At 47.4% G+C, this 21,804-nt stretch overlaps 3 protein-coding genes and 1 long non-coding RNA gene across 5 annotated transcripts; 2 read left to right on the top strand and 2 right to left on the bottom strand.

The window, feature by feature from the left end:
- The first annotated feature begins 1,581 nt into the window (after positions 1 to 1,581).
- Positions 1,582 to 6,565, top strand: LOC100846079 (protein trichome berefringence-like 7). Of its 2 annotated transcripts, XR_730984.2 has the most exons (5): positions 1,582 to 2,703; positions 3,763 to 3,921; positions 4,094 to 4,371; positions 5,399 to 5,577; positions 5,903 to 6,565. XR_730984.2 is itself a non-coding variant. In XM_003564722.3 (4 exons), exons 1-4 carry the CDS (start codon positions 1,874 to 1,876, stop codon positions 5,419 to 5,421), a joined length of 1,290 nt encoding a protein of 429 aa, XP_003564770.1. In that variant the 5' UTR covers positions 1,582 to 1,873; the 3' UTR covers positions 5,422 to 5,717. The 2 variants fall into 2 exon arrangements, 1 of the variants encoding a protein (XP_003564770.1); XM_003564722.3 differs by lacking the exon at positions 5,903 to 6,565 and having other exon boundaries at positions 5,399 to 5,717.
- Positions 5,683 to 8,348, bottom strand: LOC104582912. The gene is made up of 2 exons (XR_730986.3): positions 8,182 to 8,348; positions 5,683 to 6,180 (listed from the first exon to the last, which is right to left on the bottom strand). It is a non-coding gene; the product is annotated as an uncharacterized LOC104582912 (long non-coding RNA).
- On the top strand, positions 6,799 to 10,558 carry LOC100845775 (probable pectinesterase/pectinesterase inhibitor 51). Its single transcript, XM_003564721.4, has 2 exons — positions 6,799 to 8,278; positions 9,589 to 10,558. The coding sequence occupies exons 1-2, from the start codon at positions 7,135 to 7,137 to the stop codon at positions 10,278 to 10,280; spliced, it is 1,836 nt and encodes a 611-aa protein (XP_003564769.2). The 5' UTR covers positions 6,799 to 7,134; the 3' UTR covers positions 10,281 to 10,558.
- A 2,349-nt stretch (positions 10,559 to 12,907) lies between these two features.
- On the bottom strand, positions 12,908 to 18,660 carry LOC100844966 (UDP-glucuronate:xylan alpha-glucuronosyltransferase 1). The gene is made up of 5 exons (XM_003564719.4): positions 18,446 to 18,660; positions 17,810 to 17,961; positions 15,484 to 15,684; positions 14,699 to 15,336; positions 12,908 to 14,372 (listed from the first exon to the last, which is right to left on the bottom strand). The coding sequence occupies exons 2-5, from the start codon at positions 17,848 to 17,850 to the stop codon at positions 13,354 to 13,356; spliced, it is 1,899 nt and encodes a 632-aa protein (XP_003564767.1). The 5' UTR covers positions 17,851 to 17,961; positions 18,446 to 18,660; the 3' UTR covers positions 12,908 to 13,353.
- Positions 18,661 to 21,804: the final 3,144 nt, after the last annotated feature.

The following is a 21,804-nucleotide window of genomic DNA, read 5'->3' as shown; positions in this document are numbered from 1 at the left end:
GGAGGGACAATAAATCTAAGAAAATAACAGATCCAGTTATAAGAAATGTAGGAAGTAAGAAAGGAAGAACCAAATGGAACCAAAAAAAACATCCAGTACCTAGATGGTACTTCTATTACTTCCATGCCTCTCCAGTAGAATTGTACTTGCGACAGAACCGAGAAAAGCGAGGAGGAAGAACCTGCACACTTCTATTCAAAGTTTCAGAAGAACCAAGAAACGCGAAACCCAAATCCGTCGCAAGGTCGGGACAATGGAGGTTATGAGGAAGAACTTCTCGTCGGGGAAGAAGAAGACCAGGTATTTTCTTCCCTCTCCCCAGAATCTCTCTGACCGACAACCCCACCACTTTATGTGTCCTGTCCTTTGGTTTCTGACAAGCACTGTGTCCGTACCTACCCTAGCTACATGCGTGGTGATAGATTTAATCTTTAGACATTTTTATAAATCATTTCCACAGATCGCACAGTGCGTTCCTATGCTCGATCGTGTGGCTCAAACGGTGGGGCGAGATCGCTCCCGAGCTACCGCCTCCGTGTTAGGTTTTGCATACTTCACTTAGGGTATGTTTTGATGGTGATCAATCTTTGCCCTACCAAAATTTTGATCATTAACCGAAATTTGGTTCTTGTTTGGATGAAAATCATTACCAACTCTAGTTCATTTTTTGGGGTCAAATTTGACCAACTCATGAGCAAGCAAAACCTTAAACCTATACCAAATTTTTGGCAAAGGCATTTTTTGCTCAAACCTAACATCCATTTAGATTTTTCTTTGAGAAAAATGTCGAGGCTACATGCACGGGTATAAAGAAACATAATACTCTTGCTGATTAATTAAAACTTGAGTTTGAATAATCAAAATACACGGTTTTTTCGCACACGACATCTCAACCGAGTGCAAGTCACTCATTATCACTGCCATGTGGGACCGTCAATCCTCATACCAACACGAGAGCGGGCCAGATTCTTCACCTCGGGCCGGCATGCGTATAGGTGGCCAACGTGCCAGACAGGCCTGGCACCGGTGAAGCCCGACAATAGAGGGGCCGGCCCGGCCCGAAAACTCGTCCTCTAGGCCCACTGAGCCTGCTCGGGCTAGCCCGGACCCGTTGAGGCCTGGCAGTGCCTGAGGAAAGCCCATCTATGCTAAGGCCCGGCTAAGGAAAAGAAAAAAAGGGTTAGAATGTGCCAAAATTATTGGATTGGCCAGAATTTTGAGAATTGATGGGCCAAATATAAAAGAAAAAATAATCGGGCCGGCACGAGGATGAAGCCCAGGCTCGGCACAGACGAGACATCGGGCCGGCCCGATTAATTTTGTGCCAGGCCGCGCAAACGGGCCAAGCTTGGTGGGCTTTCGGGCTTTTCAAAAAGGCCCGGCCCGATGGTCATGTACAGGCAGGCGTGCGGCAGAACCAGTCAACCACCTCTCGTCCACCCAGAGTCGTGTCATCTTCCTCGGCTCCCTGGCTCTGCGTGTTCGAACTTGGCCTCCTCGCGCGAGAGCCCACCTAGCCGCCGGTCGCGAGGACACGCCCCACTGAGCGGTAGGCGCCGCCGCGCCGGTATACGGTGAGTCCCTCCCCACCCACCCCCGATAGCCACTGGACTCCAGCACCAGCTTCGGAGCTCTCTGATCTGGAGGGCTGCGTGCCTCAGGGCTCGATCCGCTCAATTCTCCGGGGAAACTTGAATCCATCACGGGGATCACCGGATTGATTCCTGGGAGCTCCTGGATTCGAAATACGCGCTGCGATTTCGGGAGCAATTTTACTATTCGTAATGCTTCGATGAATTGATCCGAACCGATTCGCAAGCTGCAACCCAGGGAGTTGGGGAATGGGAGATCGGGGGGCGGCCGCGGTGGCGATATGGTGACCGCGAGCTTCCACCGGAGCACGTCGGCGCGGCTCGCAGCAAGGGGCGGCGTAGGGAGCCCCCGGGTCTCGTCGCCGGCGACCGCGCACCGCAAGTGGTGGTGGGCATCGCCGTCGGGGCCGTCTTTCGACAGCATCGCCCTCGTCTTCTTCCTGGCCTGCATCGCGCTCGTGCTTTCCTGCGGCCTATATTTGTATGCCATCCGGCCCCTGGGCCGGGACCATGCCGTCGCCGAGTTCTCCCGGGAGAATCTGAATCTAGACTCCTGCGACGTGTTCGACGGAAGGTGGGTGCGGGATGAGCGGTACCCCTTCTACAACAGCTCGGAGTGTCCATTTGCCGAGCGGGGGTTCAATTGCCTGGCGAACGGGAGGACGAACCCCGATTACCTCAAGTGGCGATGGAAGCCGCGACACTGCGACATACCGCGGTTCAGTGCCCAGCGTGTGCTGGAGTGGCTGAGAGGGAAGAGGGTTGTGTTCGTGGGGGACTCAATGAGCCGAACACAGTGGGAGTCATTCATTTGCATGCTCATGACAGGGGTGGACGATCCCAAGACAGTTTATGAGATCCATGGCAACCAGATCTCCAAGACGATCCGGTTTTTAGGAGTGAGATTTGAGTCATTCAACCTGAGCGTCGAGTTCTTTCGGTCAGTCTTCCTTGTACAGCAGACCCCTGCTCCTCCTATCCATGGGACAAAACGGGTCCATGCAATTCTCAAGCTTGACAAGATGGATGAAACTAACTTGAAATGGGCGAATGCTGATGTGCTTATTTTCAACTCAGGGCATTGGTGGACTGCCAGCAAATTATTTGACATGTGAGTTTTCTTGCGCTATCCCATGCATTATTTCTTCCTAGGTAATTATTTTCAGATTAATATTTGTCTTACCAATTCGCAATTATGTCGTGTATTTCGTTTCAGTACATCTGTTCTCTGTCACAACTCACAATACCTTAGGATTGATAGTGTGTGTATCAACTGTAAACTAAACAGGCACCAGAGTGTCCCTTCGAAACGAATCAATGATGTGGATTGGCTGTAGAAAAAGTTCTTAAGATCACAGATAGACAAAAAATACCGGCTGCATTGCAAAGTTGGCTCTGTATAATTTCTAGTTGTTTCTTGAGGTCAAAACAACACCTACGGGCGTTTCGTTCTCATGTTGTTACATAGTGGTACGAGTGTTGATATACTCTAGGCTTCACATGAGTAGTTGTTAGTCCTTGCTGGTCTGGTTCCAACTCAACTCAAACACGCGCCAAAACACGTGTCATTTTGTATTAGAAGAACACCAAGATGGCATGGAGGTTTAGAAGATTAAACCTCCAAAACCAAAAAACCAAGAAGCTTATGACAGCTAGAAACCCAAACACTAACAATAACACGGAATGAGAAAAAGCAAAGGCAAAACCCTACAGCTACAGCGGCACTACTGCAGGTCTGAAGGTCACATGTGTTATGATGCTAAGTTTTATCCTATCTTTCCTGGCATCCAAAAAGGCTGTTAATCATGTCCGTAGGATCAAGGAACATAATCTGTAAATGCTATTGAAACCTTTGTCGCCATGTCTGGTCTTGCCATTTGTTAAATTATTTTTCTGGTATGATTTTTTCAATACTTAGTCTTAATTGTTATTGGCTCTGCCCACATCTCTGTGGACACTAATATGTTTCTTAAAAGTTTTGCTACACATGAGTAGCATCGTGTAATATTAAGGCTAATCAATTAAATTCTCATTTTGTTTCTACTCGTCAACTTTGTAAAATTGTACAGTGGCATTTCCTTGTCATATAACATGGGTTTCTTTAATTTATCGAGTAGTGTTAATCTTTAATTCATATATCTCAGACATTCTCGCTTGGTTTTTCCAACAGGGGTTGCTATTTTGAGGCTGGGGGTCTTCTTAAACTGGGAACATCCATTAATGCTGCTTACAGAATGGCATTGGAAACATGGGCTTCGTGGGTGAAGGAAAAAGTGGATTTGGAACGAACACAAGTCTTTTTCCGTACATATGAACCATCTCATTGGAGGTGCATTTCTCACAAATACTGAAAACCTTCCCCAGTGTGTATTATTATTTTTCTACGCTGCTGCATTATAAGAGAACCTGCAATTTTAACTGAAGGTGTGAGAATGGTATGATTGGGAAGTACAAAATAGTAAAAAAAAAAAAACACTGATTGAAGATCTTCATATTTGCAGTGGCTCAAATCAGAAGGTATGTGAAGTAACAGAAAAACCTACAACTGAGGCCAAAGGAACTGACAGGACTGAGTTTGGGAATATACTTGCTGATGTTGTGGCGAACATGAGCATTCCTATCACTGTACTAAATGTGACGTTGATGGGAGCATTCAGGAGTGATGCACATATTGGTATTTGGAGTCATCCTTCTACTATACTTGATTGCAGCCACTGGTGCCTTCCTGGTGTTCCAGATACTTGGAATGAGCTAGTGTTTTCCCACCTTTTGACAAATGGTGAGTTCCTTATATGTGATTTTATGATAACAAAGTACCCCCTCCTTTTCACAAAGAATAGTGCCCACGTTTCCCGAGGTCGAACTTTGACCTCGATTAGACCAATAGTATGTAGATTATTTGTTGCAAATTTTATATCGTTGGAAAGGTTTTTGAAATACGAATCCAATGATATAATTTTTGTAGCACATAACCCTCAAATGACTAGTCTAATTGTTGGTCAAAGTAAAATCTTGAAGTGCGTGCGTGCAATTCTTTGTGAAATGGAGGGAGTATTGTGTAGTGACGAAAAAAAATGTCTTGTCCCATAAGTTTTTTTCTCTCGCAAGGCAGCCTGGAACTTTTCGGCCTTTTATTTACCATGCATACATAACTAATTTTTTCAGGAACTGTGGTACTTACCCAAACTTGAAAAGTGTCTAGATGAAAATTGCATACAGGCAATAGTAGAGACTAACCTGTACATGCATGAAAGAAATTCAGCATATATTTTTTCAAGTAGCCAAGTAACTCATTTGTGCGGATCTTTGGCTCTCGGGTGTCTGTGATCCTTAAATTTTCGAAAATATGAACACAAAAATATATCATATTTCGTAGATTTGAGAAAAAAAAATCTGGATGTTCATGGATATGTTTCCTACATATCTGTAAATTTTCCTTAATAAATATGTTCATTTGTGTGCTACAAAAAAAAACGATGTGTGGATCTACTAACAAATAGAGCATCCGTTGTATACCATGAATTTGTCCTTTTTGTGTAGCTCACAACATACTGTGCATCTACATGCTGCAAAACTCCTCCAAAAACCTTGAAATGGGTATAGAAACTGTCAACCAATTTTCAACTGATTCTGGGGATCAGTTGAAAATAAAAGATATCCTACAAAGAAATGAATTTATGTTGTTCATTCTGTTGATAGTTTGCAGCGTTTGATAAATTGATAGTTCTGTCTGTCCTTTAACTTGGTGACTTGTTCATTCTGAATTTGGATGGCTTTTGATGCTGCCTCATTGTCCAATTCCACAGGTTGGCGAAAGATGGCTGGCTGACTGACTGCTGACTCTGGATACTCAGCTTTTTTTTCGCTTGAGTATTACGGTGCTTCTTGTATTTAGTCTGCCACTATGCACCAAAACATGAAGTCTCACAGACAGCAGTATCTGCTACAAGTTGTTGGCTGCTCATCTTCTTCAATAATTGCTCGAGTAAGAATGCATATCTCCTGTGATATACATATTGTATTGTTGCCTTTTCTGCGTCTTTGATAAAGGGAAATCAAATCACAGTTTGTAACCTGAATGTAACAACAATTTACATGCAATTTTGGAAATTCATTACGCAAGCATGAATACTGTCTGTCTGCTGCCATTTGTTTGTGCATCATTCAGATTAAACTGAACACTTGCGCAGATCCGCAGATCCATTTACCCTTCTGTAAAGTACCTTACGTGCAAAATCTAATATTTTTGCTGAACATTGACAGCTTGTCCAAAAGTTAACATCTGTGGCATGTACATTGTACAAGGGCAGGTACTCTTGAAGTTTAGTTGCGTTGGTGCCTGGCCACTTTTCGGTTCAGTGGATACTGGCCCGCTCGCCGCCGACCTCTCCACTGTGAACCCATGCCGTGAACCATGCGTGACGCCGCGACATGCGTCCATGCCCCCGGAAGTGAGCAGCAAAGGCCAGAAAAACACATGTTTCCATTCCAGCAGCTGTGCCAAACTGTCGTTATCCCGTACGAAGAAAGCTCCGTGCCTCCCTGCGGCAGAAGTAGAACTCCAATTTCACGTGGCTACACTCTGAGTCTGCGACAGCAGTTTGTTAGTTTTCCACAATCAACATAAGATGATGCAAGGAGAAGCACGCATCGCATCTGCCCGCCCGGCATGGCGATCTACTCGTGTTTTCCCTAACCGGCAGGCAGCAGCCATCATGCGAAATGGACACATAAATGAACCAGGTGGGGGAGGCAAGGCAACTCAAGAAGAAAGCGTCCTCTGCCGTGCACGGTTCTGCAATTTCGAGTGCCCCTAGCGGTTGCCTTGAAGGAAAAAGATGTCCCAGGTGGCCTAGTAGATCTCGAGGCCTATATTGATTTGCAGAATTGCTAAAACATAAACGTCAAAATTATTTTGAATTTCCAGTCACTTTTTAGTTACTTAATTAATCATTATTTTTATGGTGTGTTTATTTTTCAGGCGTCTAATTTTTAAGCAAAAGACTTAAATCTCAGTCGACTTATCACAGCCTTTCTTTTTGCATTTGAACGTCATCCAAACTAAACTCATGCATCGTACGTTTCGAATCTTAAAACACAAATTAGATCCAATGGCTGAACAATCGACTTATCGCTAGCTAAAAAATCAAACATTTTGATATTTTTGTGTAGCATTGAAGTTGAACCTTTTGCAACTGCACTTTGACAGTGAGGCATAAAAGGTGATTGAAAATTTGAAAATTTGCAATCGCCTGTGTTCAAGATAGTCCCATTAATTTATTTTTCGTGCATTTAATTTTGATATTTATAATTAGATCCGGGTGGGGGAGAGGAAAATCAACCAGATTTGGATACTAGTGACTGCGCAATTATTTCGCCAGCCGTACCTTCGAAACTGAAAACGTAAAAATCAAGAGAAGAAAAAGATTCACCGCTTGCATGCATCAATTATGCGATTTCTCTCATTTCCCCCTACTTCCATTTCCATTACATTTGGTCGAAGTCGAACCGTCGAACAAAATTCATATCCCAGTCGCAAAAAATGAACAAAATGTACAGTACATCCGTGCTCACTGCTCAGAAAAAAAAAATCCTTTCGACCCATCTTCCCCAACCTGCCTCGATCGTCCCCCTCGCCGATATAACCAACCCACCGCCACATCCCCGACAATCATCCACACACACACAAACGCTCCACAGTGGAGTCTCCACCGCGTACAATTCACAACCATCAGCAATGCCTCCTCCCCCGCTCCGCCTCCTCTTCATCCTCCTCCTCCTCTTCCACATCCCCTTCTCCCTCTCCTCCGGCCACAGTCACAGCCGCCGCCACCGCGCCCCAGCGCCCTCCCCGGCAACTCCCCCGGCCGCTTCCGACACCGCGCCTCTCCCGGTCCTCCTCGCCTGCAACGCCACCCGCTTCAAGCCCGTCTGCGTCTCCACGCTCTCCGCCGCCAACGCCACCTCCACGCCCGACCTCCTCGCCGCCACGCTCTCCGCGCTCCGCTGCCGCATCCCGCCGGCCGTCTCCACCGCGCGCTCCATCCTCTCCTCCTCTTCCTCCAACGTCAACCTCTCCAGCGCCGCCACCAACTGCCTCACCCTCCTCTCCATCTCCTCCCACCGCCTCTCCCCTTCCCCGGCCCCGTCCCTCATCTCCGCCTCCGCCGCGCTGCTCCACCTCTACGACTGCTGGTCCGCCTACAAGTACGTCAACACCTCCAGAACCATCTCCGACGCCATGGCCTACCTCAACGACGCCATCGCCGTCAGCAGCAACTACATCTCCATGCTCGCCGCGCAAATCCGCTACGGCGACGACACCTCCCGCTGGGCGCCGCCCCAGACGGAGCGCGACGGGTACTGGCCGTCGGCCGCGGCGGACGCGGAGGCCGATGTCGACGCGCTCGGCGTGCCCAGGGGCCTGCCGGCGGACGCCACGGTGTGTCGCGACGGGTGCGACTACGAGACGGTTAAGGAGGCGGTGGCGGCGGCGCCGGACGACAACGGCGGCGGAAAGAGGTTCGTGGTGCGCGTGAAGGAAGGGGTTTACAAGGAGAGCGTGAGCGTGCCGTGGGAGAAGACCAACCTGGTGCTCGTCGGCGACGGCATGGGGAAGACGGTCATCACGGGGGACCGCAACGCCGACACGCCCGGCGTCTCCACGTTCAACACCGCCACCGTAGGTGCGTGTACACGTATTCTTCTTCTTATCTGTCTTTATGCATTGGGACACGTAAATTCTGTACATACCGTATACCGATCGACGCCGTTTCTAGTACTTGTAGTATCCGTAGCAGTTTCTGGTAGGGTCGTACACGTACCTGCATGAAATCAAAGCGGTGGCGTTAAAGACGCTGCTCGTGATCGACCGGTCCATTTAGCTCTTTGTCCGCACTCTTTGTGCCTTGCGTCCGGTATGACACGTGAAGAGGATGTGAAAGGGAAATTATGGGCCTTTCCTGTTCAGGAAGCGACGGTAAATTGTGTTAGCTTGTAGTTTTTGGAAACATCTGTGTCCATGAAATCTAGGTTAAATCTCACTTGCTGGCTGCAAAAAAACTAGAAAATCTGTATGTTTGCGCTTAACAGTCAACTTTGACTATTTTTCTCATTGAAATATTGAATTTTGTGAGCAAAATTCAATCTCTGTCTCCCTTTTTCTTTGTGTCCGATGAGCCGGAGGCGGTCACGATGGCCGTGGCAAGCAATGAGGGATGTTGGATGTGACACAGATGCATCGGCGCCGGCGGGGGTTTGTCTGACTTGGTGCCGCGAGGTGGAGGGTGAGGACAGGGTCAGGAAAGGGATGGGGTGATCACCGAAGCGAGGCGGGAATGTGGCAAGGTGTTATGGTTATGGGGTACTGTATTACTGAGGCCAGTGGGGATTTTATCTGGCAACGGCAACGGCAAGCGGCAGAAATGCATTTTTTTTTTTGAGCCAGCGGCAGAAATGCTTATCCGGACTTATCTGGCAACGGCGGCAGCCGAAACATTAGTGGTAGAGAGGCGGTGGGCCAATCAATCAACGGGGGCGGTCGTGATCGTCAGACAAGGATCGTAGTGGAAAAAAACTGACTGCTACGAAGAAGAAAGGCTACCGTGAATTGTTACTTGCTGGCTCATTGATGGCACCGGCTAACATTACGATGCTGGATCCAAACGACCAAACTAGTAGGGTAATTGACCTGGATGGCCAGCAATCTACTAGTACTACACGGACCTCGGCCCCAAGGCTTGAAACACCGAACTTTCCCGTGCTTTATGCAGTTATGCTGCCCTACCAAGCAAAAAAGACGCCCCACTAGATTACACCCCATTCAACGAGTCAATTCACCGAGACAAAGTTGCCTCCTGAGTTCCTGACCCACCGCTTCAACTTTATATCCAGCAAAATCTGCAAGCCACATGCCACGGGACATCATTTTTCCCGATATAACATCTGCCTGTAGTAACTCTGTGCTTGTTTACCGACTTCCTTCATTTTTTCCCAGGCGTGCTCGCGGACGGGTTCATGGCGCGGGACCTAACGATCGCGAACACGGCGGGTCCCGACGCGCACCAGGCGGTGGCCTTCCGCTCCACGGGCGACCGCACGGTCCTCGACGCCGTGGAGCTCCTGGGCCACCAGGACACGCTGTACGCGCACGCCATGCGGCAATTCTACACCCGGTGCCGCGTGTCCGGCACCGTGGACTTCGTCTTCGGCAACTCGGCGGCGCTGCTCCACGACACGCTCCTCCTGGTGCTGCCCCGGCAGCTGCACCCGGAGAAGGGCGAGACCGACGCCGTCACGGCCCAGGGACGCACCGACCCGGCCCAGCCCACGGGGATCGTGCTCAGCCGGTGCGCCGTCAACGGCAGCGAGGAGTACATGGCCATGTACCGCCAGAAGCCCGACGCGCATAGAGTCTACCTGGGCCGGCCCTGGAAGGAGTACTCCCGCACCGTGTTCGTTGGGTGCGCCCTGGCGGAGATCGTGCAGCCGCAAGGGTGGATGCCGTGGAGCGGCGACTTCGCGCTCGAGACGCTCTACTATGGCGAGTACGACAGTGCCGGCCCCGGTGGGGGTGACCGGAGCCGGAGCAGGGTGAAGTGGAGCAGTCAGGTGCCCAAGGAGCATGTTGACGTGTACGGCGTCGCTAGCTTCATACAGGGGGATAAGTGGATACCTAAAGTGCAGTAGTGACGGGTGACACTGACGTATACTGTACCTAGAGAGGCTGCAGTTTGTGCCATTGGAATGGTGCCTAACGCAGATCGGCGAGTGGGTCAAAAACCGATCTTGATCTGTGAGGTTGGGCAAACACTCCACTGGTAATAAATTAGCTGGTGGTCTTGAGAGCGACCAAGATGCATGGCCGCCAAATCTAGCGAAAGCAGCATAAAGAAACAGAGTTTGCATCCATGTATGTGGCCACAAGATCTATTGGCTTTAGCGGGCTCGGCGTGCGGTTTCCCCAATTAGCAATTTAGCATGCGTACGTGACGCGTCGCAGAAACATTATCGACTTCTCACCCGTGGTGGTGGTGGTGGTCCATGTCCATGACGAGCTGCATCCTTTCCCTGCAGCGCTATCCGTCCATGCATCATGCAGCGCTGCAGCACCGCGCTACGGACACAACAAACTTTGGATGTGAACAATGACATCTCTCCGCCCAGATACCAGGCAAGCATAGCAGAGAGCCTGAAAATAAGCCAGGACTTTACAGTAGGGCGTGGTAATATGGCAAACGCTCGCTCTTATAGAAAATCTTTATCAGACCAAGATGACAAATGATACAACTATCTCCAATACTCCAGTTAATAAAGAGGGGTCTTTGCTGTTAAAAAAAAAGGATGCGGGATGGTTGGGCTGCAATGTTCAGCACAAGACCAAGAACTACCCGCAGAAAGGACTACTCCCTCCGTCCAACAAAAAATGTCTCAATTTTGACCAAATTTAAATGCATCTATACACTAAGTCATGTTTAGATACATCCAAATTTTAACAAATTTGAGACATTTTGTTGAACATTTTGTTGGACGGAGGAAGTACAAAAATTAACGGGGGAAGGAAAGGCATTGCGTATTCCCGGGCCGAATGGAAAACCAGAACAAAATCTCCGATGTGAGGACCTGTCTCCGGTGTTCTGCGTTCGCGAGCCGAAGAGAAGGGAGGCCGTTTTGCAACAAACAGCATACCTGCAGCCCCGAAGGACACAGAAATGGCCCGGCCCATTTTCTCGCTAGCTCTGCTCTGAATTCAGAAACAAGTATCGAGAGTCGTGCATACTTGAGCCCAGCCCATAGCGCCCCGCTCCACGGTTCCAGGCTTGCCAGCCTATAGTCAATCCCCCGGCCCAACTGAGAACCACAAATCACGAGCTCCGTTTTCCGGCCTCTGGCCTCACCAACAAACCAAACCCGCCGTCTTTTGCGACAAACCGTTGTTTCGACCTAAAATTTCCAGAACCCCCATGCCACTTCGAGCCCCCGCACGTACGCCGCCGCACAAACGGACCGCTTGCCGTGCTCCGTCCGTTTGCCGCCGCACCGCCATTCGATCGGCCGCTACGTCGCCTCTTCAGTCTTCACACGCGCCCAACATTCACACGTGCCAACGATGTGGAAGCTGCAGGCAGGCCTCGACGTCGGCACCGGCAAAACGGCCGGCAGGGCAGGCGGGACGCGGCAACGGCACGGCGACAGGTGGCGACGAAGCCTAAACCGGACCCCGGCACCGGCCTAGGGTTCGGTCGGCCCCTCTGTCCTTTCACCTTTCCGACCCACGTTTGTTTCCTTTCGCCAGTCAAAGGCTCAAGAGTCGGTGTCTATGTTGACAGTGACAGATGTAGGACGCACGGACGCGCGTCGGGCATCCCCACTGTGGAGTGGCCTCGGAAGCTGTGTTGAGTCTGACAAAGTGCCGGAGAAGATGCGTGCCCATGGCACTCGATGTCCGGACCTCTCCTCGACTCCCCGTGCAGCCGTGCTCGACGAACGACGGACACAGGGAGAACGCCAACGCCACCACGTGTGTGTACGCCTCACCTCCCAACAAACACCGTTTCTTATATTTTTATTCTTTTCCCGCTATCAAGAGTTCAAAACCCGCTTCCTACTGGGACACGCTCGTATTTTACTTTGTGCAAAGGCGTCGGGGTGAATAGTGTTCCACGACGAATGCCCCAAAAAGTTGCGGCACGCAGAAGATGATGCAGCTACAGCGGCAGTAGTACGGACTACGGAATACTGGTGTTGTTCATGGAACCTTGCTGCCTTGCTGGCGTGTTGAGATCTGGATGCATTTTAGAATTGGGGGCAGAAGAGCTACTCGGTCACTTGCGGTCCAATTTACCTCCGTAACGGCGTGTCCCCGTCCTGAAAGGTCAACAACAGAAGTCGTGAGAGAGGATAGTATCATTGACACGCAATGCTTGTACAGCCTAATCCTCCTGCTCTTCGTGCTCTTTTTAGGTGGCGTTGCCGTTGGAAAAGCGAGCACGCCGAGCAAAGATCACAACCTGGATTTTGAGGAACCGTACGGCCGGAGCACGACGAAATCATGGATTATCCTTGCAATGATTTGGCGATGTCCCTTCCTCCCTCTTTGGCAGGATGGCACTTCCCCAAACTCAAGCCTTCGATGCGCCCATCACATCATGTTCTAAATCTGCACCCGGCAGCACGGCATTCTAAATGCTGCGTTATTAGGTGGGATGATGTGCAAATGCAAGAATGGACACACACCAAATTGAAATGATTAAGCTATAACTGCTTTGTACGCATGGCTCAACTGTCCAGCCATTCGGACAGCGAGCGGTTACAACTAACCCAATTCCATCCCATTACAGCCACCAAAAAGAAGCATCACCATCAATTCATCACATTCGTATTGATGAAACGGAGCAGTGCCTACTGGTCAGCAATCTAATGTTGCATCACGCCAGAAGACCAACTGCAGCAGTTCAACAACCACCATACATCAAAAGCTAAGCTATCGTGGAATAGCAGCGGTAGCCAACACAAACAAGTTCCTTGCCCACAAAATTTTTACCTATACTGACGAATTATTAGCCAGAAACCAAAAAATCGTTGGCCATCGGATCAGCAGCGGGAGCGCTGCTGCAGGTGTGGCAGCAGAAGGGAACGTATATAAGGGGAAGGCCTAAGTGCATAGCTACCTTTACAAGCTGTTGCTATGTATGTATGGGAGCTTGGGAAGATGTATCTGGTATTTGCTAATTTCTCAGGATATCTACACATCTCTTGATCTTCACAAGCTCTCAGCGGGCAACGCCTGCACCGCCGGCAGGGTTTTCTTCGTCGAGTTGGTGGTCTCGCCCCAATGCCATAACATGCTCTCCCAGAAGCAGAATTTCTCAAAGCATGTTTTCAGCCTCCGGTCGGTTATGTTGCGTCGCCAATGCCCGTCGGTGAAGTTCGCCTTCTCAGCCTGCCTCCGCTCCCACTCCAGCCCAGCCTTTAGCCTTGATCTCAAAAGGCAGTAGCTCTGAAGTTTCTTGGGCATCTTGTCATGCACCTTCCACCAACGGGTATGCGCAATGTCACTGGCAAACTCCCGAAGTATTGGGACATTCCAGTTGCAGTCATAGTCCCGGAAGCACAGCCATGGTTTCCGGCCTAAATAGTGAAGGACATAGAGGATGGGCGGGTCAGAACCAAACAGCCGAGTCTTCTTCACCTTCACTTCCTCTTCATCACCCTCCCAGAAATGCTTCAAGAAATTCATGTGCTTTGGAATCCGATGCCACCATGTGAATATCTCATTCAAGTATCCCTGATCACCACCATTGTAAGATGTTATCTCATTGATATGTTCCATTAACAACTGGAATGTGCAGTTTGAAGGCTCAATAACCATAACACCGGAGTTGAAGAGTGTTGCATTGTTTCCAGTTGCTGTGATTTCTGGCATTGCAAACAGAAAATCGATATTCCTCAGGATGAGGAGATCGGCATCTATGAATATGATCTTGTCATAATCTGTAAGCTGCCATAACCGGAATTTGCTGTAGTTCCACTCATTGTAAGCATCACGCTCAGCCTTTGGGTTTCGGATCCTCTCAATTATTCTGACCTTCCACCCTGCAGCTTCCAGGCCCTTCCTGTGGTGCTCGCTTATGGTATCATCGACAAGAATAACAAAGTCCCTTGTTGATCCAGCTTGACGAATGCTTTGTGCTGCTGTGATTGCACCGCAGACATACTCACTTGCTGAATGCAGTATGGTAGCATATGCCTCTCTTCGCCTGTCTACTGAGTAAAGTCTTGCTGTAAAAGAAATAATTGGTGTTATTTATCAGAAATTTAAGTCAATCCAGAGACAACAATATAAACTTTAAAGTATGTTATGTTATATTTTTCCAGCAAAAGTTGCCCATATACAAGTCTATAATAAAACAAAGACACAAAGTCTTGCTATTACATATATGAAAAAGGTACCTTAAGCATAATTATGGCAGTTAAGACAATAAATTCTTGTGTGTGGGTGTTTTAACTAGAAGATTTCCGACAAAAAAAGTGTGTCGGATCATAGGGAATAATGAAAACTATTTAGATGGTAAGCAATTGTACACTGCAGACATAAATCAACTTACATTTTGCTTTGAGTGGAACTGCAAGCTCACAGGAACCAACAGGAAGTCTAAGCTTCTCCTTTAATGCCTTCAAGTCAGGTTTGTACAGCCAAGCATTTCCTTGATGTTTCTTTAGGTTCTTGCAAGAGAACAGATTCGGAAGAGGGAAGCAATCAGTCACGAACATCACATGAACCCCACGATTACCTCTTGCAGCTGTCACAGCCAATTTTGCCGCTGACAGCTGCAAATGCAAACGTGCGACATCTCTTGACCAGCCCCCAACTCGGGTACAGGGAAGCTTCACGGCAATAACATCGAAGTGTGCCCCCCTTGGAAAATTAGGGTCTGGAAGTGATGGGCAAGATGGTATTTCTGTTTCTTCCTCCTCATCAATCCATTCAGGATACAGAGTCTGCCAGGTAATGCTTTCCTTGGCATGCTCCAGCCTTATGATTGAGAACTCACTTTCTGGGAGCAACTGTGTCCAAGACCCAAACTCAGTGCTGTTAAAATTTAAGAGTCCCACCTTCAGCTTATGTTCACCACCATTCAGATTCTCGATAGATCTATACACATCCTCCCACTGAACACCGAGAGAAGATACATATCGTGGATCAGGAGTAGTCTTATCCCATATCCAACCAACATTGACGAACCTGCAAAGCACATGAAAACGATCAACTCCAGAGTAATACACAGCTTATGCTCTCATATATCCTCAAGGAAACTGATGCCAAGGTTTAGGCATACTCTACATGCAGTACACATATTAAAACGCGATATTTCTCGATATCTCTACTCACCTAGAATTGGATTGCAATTGATGCTCATACACAGATGGAGTGTATAGGAGTGTCAGAAATGCAGCAGACATGATAGCGAAGAGCAAAAGTTGCAAGGATCGGAACTTGCAGCCAGAGCTTTTCTCTAAGACAAAGACATCAAATTTCTCAACCTCTTTGAAACTTTTGCTTTTCTGGGTCCTTCTCTTAGCTGTGTCATCACTGTAGAAGCAATAGAGGAAACGGTCAGAAGAAAGCAACTCAGTATTTGAACATCATCCGGCCATAAAAAGTATTTCAGAATGGAGCTAAAATAAACAGCCATATTGCGTTGGTATAGATCCCATGAGAACAATCGAGTCATGTTTTCAGCTTACACTTTGTTATGTGGGAAGATGATTTTTCCCCTTAATTTTTTAAATATCACAACACAGTTGAGACATAAATTGGAAGCTCAATCTAGGTAAGGTAGACAAAAAGGCAAAGATGGAGAACTCCTGAAGAAATAAGTATGATTTCCCTAAATAACCAATACTATTTTTATCCAAAGTTTGTCAAGGAAGGGAGTAATCCAATTTGTTCACAAAGGTCCCTATCAGAATAACCATAGTACCATCATGACAACGATAGAAGCCTAGAAGGTAGCATACCTGGACCAACCTTTCCCCCATTGTTTACCACCAGAAAGATACGAAACTTGCATGGTATTTTCCTAGATGATGATATTTTTGCTTTTATTCAAGTTTGCCTAAGCCTATGCCCAGAAGGTATGGTTGCAAGCTGCCCCACCACTAAGTCCGCTCTAAGCATTCAGGGAATAGTACAAATTCTACTGATTACATAATCAAACACTTGGTTCAACCGGCTTAACACTTGGACTGGGCATATCCGGGTCGCAGCTTGCACCCCTACCAGCACGTTCATCGAACTAGCCTCCATGGACTAACATACTGTACCTTGCAACACAAAAACTAAAGTACTTGCACATCTTTTGAAAAGGAGAAATTGGAGTCTCTCATAATGGGAAGTGATCACGATTCACAGTATAAAGCTAATTGGCTATTGGAGAAGAAAGGCTAAGGAAAACAAAAGCACGCACGTTTCTCCGCACTGAGAATTTAAAAAGATGAATCAAATGGAAACAGCGCACTCTTCTATTCCTCCTGACCTCTGCTTTATTAATCCGATCTTTTAGAAAAGGAAAGCATCACTAATCACAAAGATTCTCGGCGCCTAACCCCCCCCCCATGTTTCTTTGTCTCAAATCGAGAACATGCTTAGCTATTTCAAACATGCAAAGAAAGCTGCAACAGATGATTAATCCCAGGTGTAGAGACAAAAACACTGCTAATTCAGTTAACATCAAGATTCAAGAAGACTGGTGGGATTTTTTTAGATGATCAAGGCTGCGGAAATCCCTCCATTCGTCGAGCATCTAAAGGTCAAACACACGGAAACCGTACATTTTCTGCGCGCTGTGATACCCCATTTGTCACTCTTGGGCCACAACCAAAGAAGCCGTACTGCAGCTGACCTACTCAACGTGCCAGAGCCGGTGCCCACTGCGGAGTGCACATGGAACTAATACGTCAGGAGACTTAATGGCATCTGCGGAAACAAGGAACGGTCTTTGTGGTCAAGTTTGCAGAATTGCAGGGCGAAACACATGAGCGCTGACGCCTGGCTCCCGCCGTAACAGCAAAACTAATTTAACACGAATGTTAGCATCTAGTTTCAGTGTTACACGTAAGTATTAGCATAAATATGGGATCAAAGCCGTCAACAAAAGAGAAAGAAAAAGTAGTTTCACAAGTATTAGCACCCAAACTAGGCCACCGCAAACAAAAAAGGTAAGAAACAATAGATTCAGAGTAACAGATACATCAGGAGCCACAGCACAAGGGGGGAGAAAGAGCTTTCTGCTGCTTCTCTAACTGGAAGTGCTAGCAAGCATGGCCATATGGGATAGGTGAATGCTATAAAGGCACAAGCATAACCAACCACCAACCACACCACCTACAAGATCAGTGAAGTTAAGGAGGAGGGGAGAGGGTGATGAATGAACGGCAGCTCAAAGGAAAAGAACGGCATCTTGTACAGGGCAGCGAGTGTAGTACTGCCGCAAGGTCCACGACCCTACAAGATTATATCACGGTATGCGCACCATTACCACAGAAACAGCTTAATTAGCACATGACAGCACATGGAAAAGCGCGAATCTTGCAGCTGGATTAACACGCGAGCCGCATCTCCTCAAGTGATAACCAGCTAAAAAGCAGAAAAATACAGAAAAGAAAAAGGGAGGTATTTTCTTTGGATCGAGGGGGTTTCGTGAAAGAGATCTTACGCTGCTCCGGCCGGCCGGTACCGAGCCTCCAAGGAACCCATGAGGACTCGCTTTCACTCTCTCTGCCTGAAGCCTCCTCTGAGCTGGAGCTGGTTGCCCCTCCAGCCTCAGGCCGACCGCACTATCGCCTCTCCGGTTGCGTAGCTTCTCATCTGGAATCGGAAAAGCAAACAGATAAGGGTTCGTGTGAGCATAAGGTTCACCGGGGCAAAAGAACTGCGACAATGCTACACAAGAAGCGGATGAACAAAAAAGTGAACATTTGGGGAGATGAACAGTTTGACAGAGGGGAAATGGAGAGTAGAAAAAAAAATTACTAAGTGTTGGAGACCAATGCAAAATAAAGTGGCAAACCAAATCTGACCCCCCCCCCCCCCAACCCAAGGCACCAAGGAAATGGAAGAACAAGAAAAAAAAGAAAAGAGAAAAGGGGCAAATCTGTTGCGGGGAGAAAGCAAGAACCCAGAAACCAAATCGAGCAAATGGTGGCGATATACGGCCCCAAGGAAACGGGACGAATAAACCAAAGATAGATCAGGCAGCTCCAGCAGAAAACGCATCCAACCACGATGAGAAAAGCCAAGAACAGGAGAGGCCACAGATGTGGCAGGGGACGAAGGCCTCTTGGGCGCTTACCCGGAGCGCAGGCAAGCAAGGAGGAGGAAGGCGGCTGCGGCAATGGCGAGAAGAGCAGGAAGAAGACGGAAACGAACAAGAAGTCGATGGTGGGTGGTGCCTGTGTGGCTCCGGCTCCCTGCTCTGCAAACTTACAAAGCTCTCCTCAAGACAGAGGGAGGAGAACCAAGAGAGTTTTATAGAGAGAGAGAGAGAGAGAGGGGGGGGGGAGGAAAAACGTATGGGAAGCTTAAGCCCAGAAAAGGGGAAAGCGAGAGCGAGTTAAGCAAAGCAGATGAAACGAGAAACGCGAGCGCGGCAATTTAACAACAAACTTTGCCGTTTCTCGGGTCCGGGCCGTCTACGGCAAGGGCCAAATTTTCCGAGGAGGGGCCAGGGTGATTAGCGGAGTCGGTGGGAATTGTTAGGCGCCTTTGTAAAGGAAGATAATGATAACCGGGGGGTTCAAACTAGAAAGGGTTAAAATGACATGGATGATACTCGTGTTAAGTGACCTGGAGAATTTATGTGTGCCGACGCGGTGAATTTTAGAAAAAAAAAGGTAAAACACAAGTATACTAGTGTTTCTTGCTGGATATGGGAAATGACAAACTTTTATCTAATTTCCGGAGCTTCGCTAGTTAAAAAAAAGGGGTGCATTTTTTACGCATATGGTTTCACTCAATACTTTCGATTTGCTATCACAGAATCTGAGGCGATGCTCCACGTGTCAGTGTGTCAGGGCCAAGGATGGCGATACAAAATTGTCGGAAACATGAGTGAAGGCAACGGTGAAGACAAAAAATTGCACATTGCCGAAGTGGTTAAGGCCATGACATAGAGTCGCTAGTGATTCAGATGAAGCAATGGTAAATAAAGTGAGCACCGGTGAAGAAACTCGTGTCCCACGAGCCTCTAGGGATGAATCTTTCGTCTTGAGGTGATACATTATCCATCATCCATGTATAGACGATATTTAAGAGTTGTGTCATCAAACTTCACTACATTTGATTTGTAACATATGCAAATTGTTATGTTTTGTTGATCAATATTTTTTCACAATATGGAACTTGTGGTCTTGCATTAACATGTTTGTTCAAGAAGGCAATAGATGATATGGAGTTCGATATTCGCAAATAATGAGTTTGGGTCCTGTGGGTTTGGAGGATGTTTTAGCCCTGTGGATTGTACTCGATGGTAAAAAAAAAAAGTCGTGTGACATGGATATTTATGTAATAAAAAACATAATATGTGTATTTTGTTAAAGGTGCATATAAAAAAGGCAGCATAACTTTTTCTTATCCTAACCTCTCGGGCATCACCTTCTCGTCGTGCCACAATCTCTTGTCTTCCTAGTCGACAATCCTGGATGTCCTTCGTCCACTAGCCGGTAACACAACAACCCAGGACCTTCGTCAGCAGTTGCATGTACTTGTTCTTGTTGTCGCGTCTATTGTCATTTTGTTGTCCTCTCTATTTGAGATTTCGCTACGGACTGTACATTTCATCTCTATTTCGTTGTTCTTATGCGCAAGAATTACACCACGTGGATATCTTCCTAGACAGGTGGCTAGATACATGCATATAACCGGAGGTCTCTTGCACCGTCAAACCCACCCCATCTTCGATATTTGTAGAAAGTACAATGGTCAACTTTGTATGTAAAATCCAGTATTATGTCTAGAATGAAATAACATTCCAAGAGTGAAGTATACCTTTACTTATATAAAAGAGTCACATCCGGTGACGGCGGTCCATCTATTTCTCTTCATCTCAATTTATCGGCAAAATTCAAGTTTACCTCTTTCGAATGTAACCGGTTAAATTTATTGCAAAACATTAAGATAGTACTCGTATATGGGTCGGAGGAAGTAGCAATGTTTGTCACCAAAGCTACAGCGAATTTTCTTGCAATTGTCATTAATAAATAGGATTTTTGTTATGATATATACATATATGAATAATTTAATTTATTTATCCGTTGCAACGAACAGATATACAGATACTGTTTATAATTTTGGAACTACGGAATTCGTAAGACGCACATATAGTACACGGCGAGCACACGATATCTCTCCGGATACGGACAGGAAAGAACTCGAGGATTAGGCACCGTCGAAATAATAAGAACTCTGTTAAAAAAAAGAATTCGAGGGATTAGGAACTGAACTCACAGCCTTCCTCGTCCGTGCATGTACACGCTGTAACGGGTTGCATCTGCGTGTAAGCATGTAAACTAGTTTAAAATATGCTTGGTTTGACCTACTTTGACTCGTAGGCATGTTAGATCAGCCTGACGAGTTTGGTGGTCAGTGGCACACCGTGTGAAGCCAGGCCCGTAAACTAAAGCAGATCTTAACCACCTTTTAGTCATCATCAGCGCGCTGGACTGAAGGCGTAACCTCATTCACCAGGGAACCTTCCTACAGAGTTCTACTCCGTATAAAAGTACCCTACCTAGATCTACATGAACCATTTGTTCGTTCGTAGTAGTATCTTTTAAAAACTGTTTGACCTAGATAAAAGTTGTAGACTGTTTGGTTGTCCTCTGTCCTCCTAGATCTGCAGTTGAACTATTCCCATTTGGCACATTTCGTCCCTTGCTGTTCTAGCCGTACTAACAAACGTCTCCACCGTCCCGTTCTCTAAAATCCAATCAACACCACTGCATTGACATGGGCACAGACATTAACCAGCTCCTGTCCAAAAATTCTAAAGTTAGTGACACCTGCATCATCTTGTTCCCCCCACTGCAAATAAATTCCTGGTGTACTTAAGCATCTCCACCGACGTTATTCTAAACTCACATGTCCGGGAGAGAAAAATGTTGGCAGCATCGTCTGCACCACACTCACAAGACGGGTCGAATTGATGGCGAGTGGAGGAAGAAGGGAGGGAGGGAGCGGGTAGGAGGTAGATGGAAGAAATGGAGGATGGGAATCAATACGAGTGGGTCTCCAACTTCAGTTTTCTCCTCCCTACACTGCAACTCATGAAATTTCAGTGGACATTGTCGACGAGAAGGGAAGGGGCCTCCCCATTCTCCAATGTGGTGAGAGTGACTGTGTAGTGTCTTGCTGTCTCTGGCCTCTGGGAGCTTGGGCAGGTGTCGGAGACCCCATCCTTCTTCTTCCCAGCCCCAAAGCATTCACTGCCCCTTTAAATTTTCTTCCCACATTTGTCAAGTGAAAAAATGGCCACCATCGAAGAAAGGCTATAAAAATGTCCGTCCGTACTACTCCAGTACTGGTCCATGGTTTTTATATTGGACGGACTATGTGGTTTAGTTTGGTTCCGTCCGGTTTAAAGCTTCAGACCTCCAGATGCGGCCACCTGGCGTTGAGGGGTCATTCAAATCCACATTCCTGCTCGCAGGGTGC

This window comes from Brachypodium distachyon, chromosome 2, assembly GCF_000005505.3.
Source record: "Brachypodium distachyon strain Bd21 chromosome 2, Brachypodium_distachyon_v3.0, whole genome shotgun sequence".
NCBI classification, from domain to species: domain Eukaryota; kingdom Viridiplantae; phylum Streptophyta; class Magnoliopsida; order Poales; family Poaceae; genus Brachypodium; species Brachypodium distachyon.
The sequence above is the reverse complement of the archived record's forward strand: the minus strand, read 5'-3'. Positions and strand labels throughout refer to the sequence as shown.

Bases quoted from the DNA above. Each gene is read 5' to 3' on its own strand.
- LOC100846079 (XM_003564722.3), top strand. From the start codon at position 1,874: ATGGTGACCGCGAGCTTCCACCGGAGCACGTCGGCGCGGCTCGCAGCA. The intron at 2,704-3,762 runs GTGAGTTTTCTT...TTTTTCCAACAG, and splicing joins GCCAGCAAATTATTTGACAT to GGGTTGCTATTTTGAGGCTG. The intron at 3,922-4,093 runs GTGCATTTCTCA...TCATATTTGCAG, and splicing joins TATGAACCATCTCATTGGAG to TGGCTCAAATCAGAAGGTAT.
- LOC100845775 (XM_003564721.4), top strand. From the start codon at position 7,135: ATGAACAAAATGTACAGTACATCCGTGCTCACTGCTCAGAAAAAAAAA. The intron at 8,279-9,588 runs GTGCGTGTACAC...ATTTTTTCCCAG, and splicing joins GTTCAACACCGCCACCGTAG to GCGTGCTCGCGGACGGGTTC.
- LOC100844966 (XM_003564719.4), bottom strand. From the start codon at position 17,850: ATGGGTTCCTTGGAGGCTCGGTACCGGCCGGCCGGAGCAGC. The intron at 15,337-15,483 runs GTGAGTAGAGAT...TGTGCTTTGCAG, and splicing joins CAATTGCAATCCAATTCTAG to GTTCGTCAATGTTGGTTGGA. The intron at 14,373-14,698 runs GTAAGTTGATTT...TTTCTTTTACAG, and splicing joins AGTTCCACTCAAAGCAAAAT to CAAGACTTTACTCAGTAGAC.